The 11978-nt window shown below is 43.1% G+C and overlaps 1 protein-coding gene across 2 annotated transcripts; it reads right to left on the bottom strand.

Moving 5' to 3' along the window:
• Nucleotides 1–2192: 2192 nt before the first annotated feature.
• Nucleotides 2193–10024, bottom strand: ftsj1 (FtsJ RNA 2'-O-methyltransferase 1). 2 transcript variants are annotated; one of them, XM_078282908.1, is made up of 11 exons: nucleotides 9972–10024; nucleotides 9050–9187; nucleotides 8425–8494; nucleotides 7706–7835; nucleotides 7326–7404; nucleotides 7084–7136; nucleotides 6951–7004; nucleotides 5171–5273; nucleotides 4912–4995; nucleotides 4710–4813; nucleotides 2193–3447 (listed from the first exon to the last, which is right to left on the bottom strand). In XM_078282908.1, the coding sequence occupies exons 2-11, from the start codon at nucleotides 9168–9170 to the stop codon at nucleotides 3265–3267; spliced, it is 981 nt and encodes a 326-aa protein (XP_078139034.1). In that variant the 5' UTR covers nucleotides 9171–9187; nucleotides 9972–10024; the 3' UTR covers nucleotides 2193–3264. The 2 variants fall into 2 exon arrangements, with proteins under 2 accessions (XP_078139034.1, XP_078139033.1); XM_078282907.1 differs by having other exon boundaries at nucleotides 9050–9190; nucleotides 9972–10004.
• Between the last annotated feature and the right edge of the window lie 1954 nt (nucleotides 10025–11978).

The raw sequence follows: 11978 nt of genomic DNA, 5'->3' as shown, positions 1-11978 counted from the left end.
TGGTATCTTCTTAATAGAGCTAAAATATATTGTACAATCTTTAAGATCAATTAACAAGAAAAAAACAGAAACATTTTTCAAACACTTTCCCTGCATAAGCCTCCTGCACTTTGACTGCTGATGTATGTTATTACCTTACTCATTTATTTTATTATTATATATTTTATTATATTATATTTCTGTATCTTGTATCAAAGTCATCATATAGTTTATTTTTTGTACTTAAAAAGCTGAATCATTTAGTCTATTCACACATTTACTGTTTTTAAAGAAGACTTCAGTTTACGTCTATTGCATTTATGAAAAAACTAAAAGACTAAAATAAACTAAAATAAATCCTTAAAAACTACAGCGTCCCTACATTTGTCCCTTTTCACTTTTATTTGTTTTAAATGTAGTTATCTTTCTGTTTTGCTTTTTTAGCCAATATATTTAGTATTTTGTGCTTTCCTTCCTCACTTTTATTGGATCCTGTATGCTGTATTGATCCTTACATACTTCACTTCCTTTGGTTGGATACTTTTTTTTTTATTATTTAAAAAGATGAAAACAGATTACAGCAGAGGCCTCAAAGTCTCCCTGCTAAATGAAGAATAGTTTAATTTCATTATAAACTAGAAATGATTATTATAAGAATGACAGTGCTAATCATGGATTTCACTCTCAACATTATCATCTCCTAATGCAGTGGTTCTCAACCTGGGGGTCGGGACCCCCCAGGGGGTCGATAGATAATTTGGGGGGGCTGCGAGATGATTTATGGGATAGGAAAAAAATCATTTTTATATACTATACAAATGTATTATTTATTTTTTCTCCAATTTTTGCTTTTTTCCTGTGAAACACCGAATAGTTTTCAGCCTCTCTGCCTCCACTGATAACTGAAACAAGTTGAAGAAGGAAAAGTAATTCAAGTCATCATTTATATCATTCTTTCTCTGTGCGCTCCAGTAAAGGGAGCGCACAAGTCTAAATGTAGATGGCTAAATGTCTAAATGTACTAAATTGTACCAAGTCATGTCATTAAAGTCAAGTCTCAAGTCTAAATGTAGAACAGCAAGTCAAGTCAGAACAAATCAAGAGTCCAGTATCAATTTAATATCTTAAAGAAAACTAAATATCTAGGACTTTTCAATGCAATATGGTTTTAATAGGATAAAAACTTGGTAAGAGCATCATGAGTTTGATTTCTATAATCAGTTTCAACTTCAATAAATTCAATCATTCCATACAAATTCAGAAAACAGAATTTAAATTCAGTCGTCCGCCGGAACAAATCTCATCACTTTCAATCTAAGTCATTTACACAAACACAAGATCTCAAGTCAAGACTTTAGAAACCTTTTCAAGTCATCAAAGTACAAGTCAGAGTCAAGTCCCAAGTCACCAGAACCCAAGTCAAGTCTCAAGTCTTCTCTTCATGCATCAAGTCAAGTCTCAAGCAATTCAAACTGTGACTCCAGTCTGACTCAAGTCTGAGTCATGTGACTGATTATTGCGTGTCATCACTTTCTGTAATGAAGGGAAGAGAGATGGATGCAGACAGAGTGTTTCTTCCCTTTTCAACTCGGTTATAGTAAGTTTTGAAAAGTGTGTGGTAGTGCCACTTATCTAATACAATTACTGGTTAAAGCAGCTTTTTTTTTTTACTTTATGTATATTACTGAGTAGTTACTAGTCATTCTAATGCTATAATTATTATTGTATAGTTGTATATTATATATTGTATAGTTATCATTATTGATCACTAAGCTTTGGCAATATATACTGAACTGTACTTCATGCCAATAAAGCTCATTGAATTAGTTATTACATGTATTTTACTAGGATGTTACTTAGTTATTTCTGGTCACTACTGCATAAGTAATGGTCTGTAATTTAAAGGGTTACTGATGTGTGTTTCTTTACAGCTGAAGATCTTCAATCAAAACATCAAATATCACCAGAAGTGAAATGATGCAGGTTTACATCCTCATGAATATTCAGTAGTATTGAACAGTGTCAGTCCAGACTTCTCCAGACTTCTCTGTGCCGTTCTGAACCGGTTCAGTGAGGCGGAGATAAATCCAGTTTCTCTCGTCGGTGCTTCCAGTGCATGAAGCGTCTTCAACTCTTCAACTCTCTTCAACTCTTTCAATTTGAATTTCAAACTGAAGGACTTTGCTGTCATGTTTTGGACATCTTCTACCTGGATGACTGAAGTGAATCTACAGACACACAGGACGCATGTTTACTTATTCTTTAAATGAAGTTGACTTTAATTCCACAGATGCTTCCATCTCCAAGAAATGATTTCTAAAATATTTAATCTTTGTTCATCAAACTGCACATGAAGTTAGACAGACAAAACAATAAAAACATTTAATAAAAAAGTCATAATGAATCCTGGCTTATTGGACTAAACTGTATGTGATAGTATTAACAAGTTTTCTCCTTTAATCATAATTCTCCTTCATCTCCTCTCTCTCTCCATCTGTCACTCAACTCTTTCCTGCAGCTGTTCCACCGTGACACCTGGAAACAGAGCTGCTGTCTGCTGCTGTTTCTCCACAGAGCACTCCGGTCTCTCTCTCTTCATGTCTAGTCTCTGGTCTGGTCTCTGGTCTGGTCTCTGGTCCGGTCTCCTGTCTGGTCTGTGGTCTGGTCTCTGGTCTGGTCTGTGGTCTAGTCTCTGGTCTGGTCTGTGGTCTGGTCTGTGGTCTAGCCTCTGGTCTGGTCTCCTGTCTGCTCTGTGGTCTAGTCTCTGGTCTGGTCTCCTGTCTGGTCTGTGGTCTAGTCTCTGGTCTGGTCTCTGGTCTAGTCTCTGGTCTGTGGTCTGGTCTAGTCTCTGGTCTGTGGTCTGGTCTAGTCTCTGGTCTGGTCTTCTGTCTGGTCTGTGGTCTAGTCTCTGGTCTGGTCTCCTGTCTGGTCTGTGGTCTAGTCTCTGGTCTGGTCTCTGGTTTAGTCTCTGGTCTGTGGTCTGGTCTAGTCTCAGGTCTGTGGTCTAGTCCCTGGTCTGGTCTAGTCTCTGGTTTAGTCTCTGGTCTGTGGTCTGGTCTAGTCTCTGGTCTGGTCTAGTCTCTGATTTAGTCTCTGGTCTCTAGTCTGTGGTCTGGTCTAGTCTCTGGTCTGTGGTCTGGTCTAGTCTCTGGTCTGTGGTCTGGTCTAGTCTGTGGTCTGGTCTAGTTTCTGGTCTGTGGTCTGGTCTAGTCTCTGGTCTCTAGTCTGTGGTCTGGTCTAGTCTCTGGTCTGTGGTCTGGTCTAGTTTCTGGTCTGTGGTCTGGTCTAGTCTCTGGTCTGGTCTAGTTTCTGGTCTGTGGTCTGGTCTAGTCTCTGGTCTGTGGTCTGGCAGGATGCGTCCTCTCGGGCCAGCAGGTTGCTCTTGCGGAGCAGACTGGCCTGCTGGTAGGGGGGGCGGATGGGCGGCTGGGTGGGGGGGGTGTACTGGTACTGCTGCCGGCCGTCCAGCTGAGGACCACAGGGACAAGCTGGAGGTTAGGTTGTGTTTGTATTTATGTGTAAAAAAGACTGAAAACACCCGAGTCTGTCTGGATTATTTTAGCTAACTGGTCTGAAGTCAGAATCTGAGGGAAACTTTCAGTTAGTGGAGGATATATTGAAAAATTTATGTAAATACATTTTAAAAGAACTGCAAACATGTATGAAATATCAGAACACCTTGCCAAAAATACTAAAATTAGAACTGAAACTAAATAAAAACTAAACCAAAACATTTGTAAAAAATAAAACTACACTAAAACTACCAAACACTAAAAATTAACTCAAACTAAACTGAAATAAAGATTAAAAACTATTAAAATAAATAAATAAATAAAAGAAAGATATAACCCTGGTTCCTTCAGTATGTAGGCTTAAAAATAGTAACCTAGTGTTGTGATTTATTCCATTTATGTTAAATTTAATCAGGATTATCGGTGTCATTTTGTTTTTGTTTTTATTTAAGCTCTTTATTAACCATCGTCTGATTCAGATGGAGGTTATGGGACAGATCACTGGCTCAGGTTATGAGACGTCGGTGTGACTGTGTGTGAAAAACATCCTCATGAATATTCAACAATTCAGTTCAACTCCAAAACTCCAATCACTGATCGCTTTGTGAAAAAACAAAAAGCTCTCCTGGTCTCACAGCAGCTCCAAAAGGACACTAGGTGGCCTTGATTTGTTTGTGTCATTTCTAGCATCATAAACACTTCTGTACAAAACCACCTACCAAGCTTTCACCCTTCCTCCTTGGTCTTAGCATCATACAGATGTTACTATTAAACTTCCAATAAATTCTTCCGTTTTCCTAAAAAGCAGCTTTTGCAAACTGGGAGCTCTTGCTAATGCTAGTTATATTTTACTCATTTATTACTCTGCAAAGTATCGTGCGCACTCCTTCTCTCTCACAGGTTTTGGTATATTGCTGAGGGACTTTTATTCTGAAGGGCTGCGTGAACCGTGCATGCAGCAGCATAGAGTCGACGTCATCAGACTTTACTGGAACTTTGATGGTACATCCTACATGACACTAAGGCCGAGGAGGAAGGGTGAGAGTTTGAGCCACGGAGCGGCTGTTTGGAAACCAGAGGTCGTTTTGTATCGAAGTGTTTGGGACGCTAGTAATGACACGTACAAATCTACGCCATCTAGTGTTCCTCTGGGTCTAGTCAGACAGGTGAGAGGTGTGGACCAGGTCAGACAGGTGAGAGGTGTGGACCAGGTCAGACCTGCAGCGGGTAGGTCCGGTCCGAGTCGAACGCACTCAGGTCGCCGCAGGCCAGGAAGGGAACGATGATCCGGTTCGCTCCTTCCAACTGGTTGAAATCCACATCTGGAGACAGAGAGAAGCCAAGCTGAGCAGCAGCTATGTGTGTGTGTGTGTGTGTGTGTGTGTATGTGTGTGTGTGTGTGAGTGTGTGTGTCAGTTACCATAGCAGTGATCCAGCAGAGGGTTGGACATGTTGGGTACGTAACCTTCAGGTGGAGAGTAGTTCTGACACACAACAAAGGCTTCTGCACAGGAGAGAGAGAGAGAGAAAGAGAGAGAGTGAGAGAGTATATGTATGTGTATATATGTTTACATTTTATTATTATTCCACTGGATGTTTTCCTATTTATATAAAGAGTATGTAACAGTCCTGTTGTCTGCCTGGTGTTCAGCGTGTGTGTGTGTGTGTGTGTGTCTGACCGATGCTGGAGTTCCTGCTGCTGCGTGGCTTGGCGCAGGTCACACTGCTGAAGAAGATCTTCAGCTGGGAGTACAGCAGGGTGACGTCCTTCCCCCGGAAGATCTGAGGACAGGAGAGAGAGCTGAGAGCTCTACTGACAGGCTCTACTGACAGGCTTTACTGAGAGGCTCTACTGTGAGGTTCTACTGACAGGCTCTACTGACAGGCTCTACTGTGAAGCTCTACTGACAGGCTCTACTGTGAGGCTCTACTGACAGGCTCTACTGTGAGGCTCTACTGAGAGGCTCTACTGTCAGGCTCTACTGACAGGCTCTACTGAGAGGCTCTACTGAGAGGCTCTACTGTGAGGCTCTACTGAGAGGCTCTACTGAGAGGCTCTACTGTGAGGCTCTACTGAGAGGCTCTACTGAGAGGCTCTACTGACAGGCTCTACTGTGAGGCTCTACTGACAGGCTCTGCTCTACTGGGAGGCTCTACTGAGAGGCTCTACTGACAGGCTCTACTGAGAGGCTCTACTGACAGGCTCTACTGAGAGGCTCTGCTCTACTGACAGGCTCTACTGAGAGGCTCTACTGAGAGGCTCTGCTCTACTGGGAGGCTCTACTGTGAGGCTCTACTGAGAGGCTCTACTGACAGGCTCTACTGAGAGGCTCTACTGACAGGCTCTACTGAGAGGCTCTACTGTGAGGCTCTACTGAGAGGCTCTACTGAGAGGCTCTACTGTGAGGCTCTACTGTGAGGCTCTGCTCTACTGACAGGCTCTACTGTGAGGCTCTACTGACAGGCTCTACTGTGAGGCTCTACTGACAGGCTCTGCTCTACTGGGAGGCTCTACTGAGAGGCTCTACTGACAGGCTCTACTGAGAGGCTCTGCTCTACTGACAGGCTCTACTGAGAGGCTCTACTGAGAGGCTCTACTGAGAGGCTCTACTGAGAGGCTCTGCTCTACTGGGAGGCTCTACTGTGAGGCTCTACTGAGAGGCTCTACTGACAGGCTCTACTGACAGGCTCTACTGAGAGGCTCTACTGAGAGGCTCTGCTCTACTGACAGGCTCTACTGTGAGGCTCTGCTCTACTGACAGGCTCTACTGTGAGGCTCTACTGACAGGCTCTACTGAGAGGCTCTGCTCTACTGACAGGCTCTACTGTGAGGCTCTACTGTGAGGCTCTACTGACAGGCTCTACTGAGAGGCTCTGCTCTACTGACAGGCTCTACTGTGAGGCTCTACTATGAGGCTCTGCTCTACTGACAGGCTCTACTGAGAGGCTCTGCTCTACTGAAAGGCTCTACTGTGAGGCTCTACTGAGAGGCTCTGCTCTACTGAGAGGCTCTACTGAGAGGCTCTACTGACAGGCTCTACTGTGAGGCTCTACTGAGAGGCTCTACTGTGAGGCTCTGCTCTACTGACAGACTCTACTGTGAGGCTCTACTGAGAGGCTCTGCTCTACTGTGAGGCTCTGCTCTACTGACAGGCTCTACTGTGAGGCTCTACTGAGAGGCTCTACTGTGAGGCTCTACTGAGAGGCTCTGCTCTACTGTGAGGCTCTACTGAGAGGCTCTACTGTGAGGCTCTACTGAGAGGCTCTACTGACAGGCTCTACTGTGAGGCTCTACTGAGAGGCTCTGCTCTACTGTGAGGCTCTACTGAGAGGCTCTACTGTGAGGCTCTGCTCTACTATTACACTCTACTGTGATGCTCTGTGATGCTCTACTCTACTGTGACACTTTGATTTCACATGTGACTTTAAAGGAATAGATGCTGACTGTGTTGGACGCACCTTGGCAACAAACGCTCCTCCAGGCTTCAGAACATGTGTGGTGATGTTGAGCGCCTGTGAGGAAAACAAGTGTTTATCCATCAGAGACGAGCAGCAGCATGTGATCACACGGTTCTCCACCTGCCATACTCACAGCCAATAGGAGCTGAGCTTGGATGTACTCATCCACATCATGGAGCCCGGTTACTATGGAAACAAAACAGGAAATCAACCATAAGAAAAATGTATCCATGTAGTCGTCTCATTACATACAATGCCGAGTGTGAAAAAAACACAAATCCAAAGCACCAATAAACATTAAAAACCATTAAGAAAGAACCAGACTGAACAGAAGAGGATTCATGACGGCAGCAGGTCGGTCTGCAGGTTTCTCACCGTCTGGCGCTCCGTCACAAACCACCAGGTCGGCCGGCCGGCCCTCGAAATGACGGATTATCTCCTGCGCTGTTGAGACCTGAAGCACAGGGAAGGGAAACGACAATTTTACAAAAAATTACATTTTCATTTTAAATACACAAATATCCCTTCTTCCACTCCTGCCTCTCAGGCCGTCTTTGTTAGCCGGGACAGCAGCTCATTTCAAGCTAGGTTTGACACTGTAAAGGTTGGATTTTTAAAACGACGACAAAGGAGTAAATGTAAAAAAATATTGGGGGAAATGTAAACTAGACTTAGACTGAAGTAAATGGGCTGTAACTCAAAATGACATCGGTGTTCTCCTTTATCTGACATCCCCTCCTCCTCCTCCTCCTCACCTTGGTGATGTCTCCCTGGATCTGCGTCACTCCTGGCAGAGGAGCCATGGCCTGCAGATCCACCGCCACGATCTTCACCTCCTCACCCCCTCCCTCCTCCTTCTGTTCCTCCTTCTTTTCCTCCTTCACTCTGGTTGGGAGAAAGCAAAGGAAAACCATCAAATGGACTCCAGAATTCACCACAGAAAAAACAGAGTGTCTGCAAGTTTCATCAAGTTCACTTTCAGGCCTTGTTAATGTCAGACAGAATGAAATGAAAGACTAATTTCACAACTGAAATAAGGTGAAACTGAACTGTAAACCAGAACACAGGTCTGCATGACAGGGTGAATTTCTCACACTAAGACACCATAACATTTTTAAGACCTCTAAAACGAAATTAAGACTTAAAATCCCACATTTTACTGGACTCAAAACCTTTTAACGGCTTCAGTTAGGATTTATGATGTTTTCACAAAATAGCCACTTACATTATTTACCAGCAATGTGTTTTTTTGGAACAGAAAAACGCCCAGCTGTCCGGTGCGTTGGCCAAACCCAACAGGATTTACCTGCATTTGGCTAGCGGCTGCTCATAACAGTCCCACTTTATTTTGATCGTCTGCAGAATCCACTCTGCCTTCAGTTGACTGAAGGCAGAGTGGATCCTGGTCTGCTGCAGAGTGGATCCTGGTCTGCTGCAGAGTGGATCCTGGTCTGCTGTCTGTTCAGAAACCAACCTGAGTTTTCGGCTGAGGACTTGGCTCCAGCTGCCAGGAGCGGCACACAGATCCACCGCTCTGCTCACACCTGGGGGGGGGGGGGGGGGGGGGAGAGAGAGAGAGAGAGAGAGAGAGAGAGAGGGGAAGAGACAGAGAGAGTGAGAGAGAGGGGGGAAGAGAGAGAGAGAGAGAGAGAGGGGGGGGGGGAAGAGAGAGAGAGAGAGATAGAGAGAAAGAGTCATCTACAATAAGAATGAGCTTTACTTGTACAGCACTTTTTAAAGACAAATGTTACAAAGTGCTGTATAGCAGGAAAAAGGCTAAATCAGTGAATCAAATAAAGAAGATAATGAGGTAAAAGTTGGACTCTTGGACTCCCACAGCATCCACACCCAGTCTTGGATATAAAACATTTGGATTCTGTTGCATGTTTGGTGAAATCTGATGGACACTTTCTGTATCCTGGAGCTGTAAAAAGATGAACGGTCATCTCACAGGAGCTAACTCGCTGTATTTGGTGGTAGTACCAACTCCAATCGGGGGAATGACTGAATTTCATTTTGGGGTGAACTATACTGTTAAATTTTCATCTGATCATCTAAGCTAATCATCTCTCCATCAGGCCTATGCGCTGCAGACTTGCCTTTAAACAGGCCGAACTCCTCGTCCAGCTGCAGCAGCTTGAAGGCGCTCCTGGCCCTCCAGCCCTCCTCCTTGGCCAGACGGTAGTAGATGTCCCGCTTGTCTTTGGAGGAGCGACCCATCTTCACCTGCACCTCCTCTGCTGGGCCACAGAGAACAGGTCAGATCAGCAGCAGCTTGTCAGCTCACTATCTAACGAAGCCTAACACTGTCAGCCATGACACTCAAACAACATGTAAACAAGAAGAAGTAGCTCTCAGAAACTAAACATGAACAGACGTTAAACTTGAATGTTAAAGTTCATGCATCAGGATCTTATAGCTCCTCCACGTCCCGGTCTCTCTTGTAAGGAGACAAACTGCATTCAAAAATCTGGTAATTTAATGCTTCCTTGTTTATCGGCAAACATACACAGCTGGTAGGACATTACTGAAGATCGTTTAAGAATCATCAGGGTCCACTCTTCATTTCGGCATACATCTTCCATACCAAGAGAAGTTGGTTCGCCTGTTTCTCCACCAGTCTTCTTCCACCAAAACACCCCGTGTTGTACGGTGTGAACCAAATCTCAAAGTGGAGATTTTATTGAAATAAGTGATGCGTGGCATATTATATGTATGCCGAATTGAAGAGTGTCTCATAACAATTCTGAACAGCTCTTCAGTCATATTTTAAGAGTAATGTAACCTTGCCGATAAGCCAGGCCACCTTGCCCGGTTTTTGAACGGAGTTTGGCGTCCAGTCCTCTCTATACAAGAGAGACCGTCACATATCATGGCGACCCGGGCTGAATGTCCGATGTTCGTTAGTACTTAATTTTAGGTTTGATGTATTAATACTTATTGTAAATATCACATATCAGAAATATAAATACTTATCCAGTAAACAGTCGTTTTGAGCGGATTTCATGCAGTTTTACTCACAGCTGAAGGGACAGCAAAGGTGTTCACGTGTTGTTCCGTGTTGACGGTGGAAGGACCCCTGCAGCAAGCTGTCCCTGAACCGCCTGTTCAAAATGTCCCAAAATATTACCAAAACACAAAAAGTTCACCTTATGGGAAATAGAATGGCTCGTTTCATCAAGTTTATTGAACGGTGCTGATCCATGGAGGATGGGGATGTAAAATCTGTCACTTAAAAAACACCAATTTAGAAGAATCTTTACATTAAACATGAAACTCTCTATATTATGGCATCTTGCATAGGCCTATATGACTATGAATACATGCTTTGGAAATAACTAACAACAACAAAAAAACACAGTAACACAATAAAAATCATATGTGTCTGTCTGTGTCAGGTTTCAAAATTAAAAAAGGGGGTGAAAGTTAATATTGAAAAGACAACAACATTGCAACATGTTTGAAAGTGTTTTTTTTTATTCAAGCTGGTTTGTCCTCAGTCACTTGACTTAACAACATATCACCACTGTACTAAGGCCAACATAAAGTGACAAAATCTGAATAATGCCTATTTTATATGACAGAAACCTCCTCCCCTGCCAGGCAGCAGTAGTTAGGCTATCACTGTTTTCTCACAGCACAAAGGTTGTGGGTTTGATTCCTGTGTGCGGTTTGATTCTTCTTCCCTGGTTTTGTGCTTGCAAAGAAAGACTGATCAGCTCCTCCTGTCTGCCTGAAGCTGCTGTCGTGTTCAGCTGGAAGGAAAACCTGCAGCCGGACTGGACTCCACCGCTCTGAACCGTCCACAGGTGTGTGGACACTGGACGGTCCTGGCAGGCTGTTTCCCTGCCCAGTGCATGCTGGGAAACACTCCAGCCCCCAGTGACCCTGAACAGGAGTGATCAGGAATAGAAGCAGAGTGAATGATCTCTCCTGAGCAGCAGAGAGAAACAGAAACCAGCAGACTGTGAAGTCCTGAGGTTTCCCACAGTCTGACTGAGCTGATCACAGAACATCACAGGGTCCAGTCCAGTCTGTGGACTTTATTCTCACCCCGTCTCTACTGTATAATATAATAATAATACAAATAAAAATTATTTATATAGCACCTTTCTTAACAAGGTTACAAGGTGCTTTACAATAAAATGAGAAGAAAAAAATAAAATAAAAACAGTAAAACATCAAATACAGATAATAGATAAAGGAGTAAAACAAAGGTAAGAGTAAGCAGTATAAGTGTAATCAAAGGAAAGAACTGAAACAAACGTCTCAAACCAGGAAAGCCCCACACAACAAAAAATCTCCACGCACATTACATTAAGATATTAAAAAGGCCTTTTTATAAAAATATATTTTTAAAAGAGATTTAAAAGAAGACACTGTGGCTGACCTAAGCCCCTCAGGCAGTACTGCAAACTAGGGGGAGAGAGAGAGAGATACTGCAAACTGCAAACAAATAAAGCTAAAATATGCCAGTCAGTGTCTTGGCACAAATACTACTATGTATTAAACTCTAACCAAATACAAATTACAAGATATCCAAAAGTAATTAAATACATATTTCAAATCCCATCAGAACTGATGATGGTCCTTTGACCGAAACATTGTTGTTTTTTTTTGCACTTTTTCACCTTGTCACCATGTAAATAAAGTGCATCAATAGCAATCAATAGCATTTTTTGCATCAGCTGGCCTCTTTTTATTTTTGACCTTTTATAGTGTGTGAATTATTTTTGATCTTCTGTGCTGTTTTTGAATTTATGCACCTGAGACATTTTTTTTTTTCTGCCTTGACAAAACGAGCGCAGACTTCCCTTCAGTTAAACTTCTGCACTTCTGAACAAACTGACGTGCTGAATAAAGGAAATAACTGACAGTTTGGTGCACAAACTCAAAACTAACAGCAGGTTTGTGTGTTGGACTGTTTGTTTTCAGTCACTTCTACCTGGAGATCAATTCTCCACTTCCACCTGCGGCCACACAGTGGAGCTGCAGCCACTTCAACCAGTGATTCTCAACCTTTTTCAT

This window comes from Centroberyx gerrardi, chromosome 4 (genome assembly GCF_048128805.1).
Source record: "Centroberyx gerrardi isolate f3 chromosome 4, fCenGer3.hap1.cur.20231027, whole genome shotgun sequence".
NCBI classification, from domain to species: domain Eukaryota; kingdom Metazoa; phylum Chordata; class Actinopteri; order Beryciformes; family Berycidae; genus Centroberyx; species Centroberyx gerrardi.
This window is presented reverse-complemented; position numbering and strand designations above follow the sequence as displayed.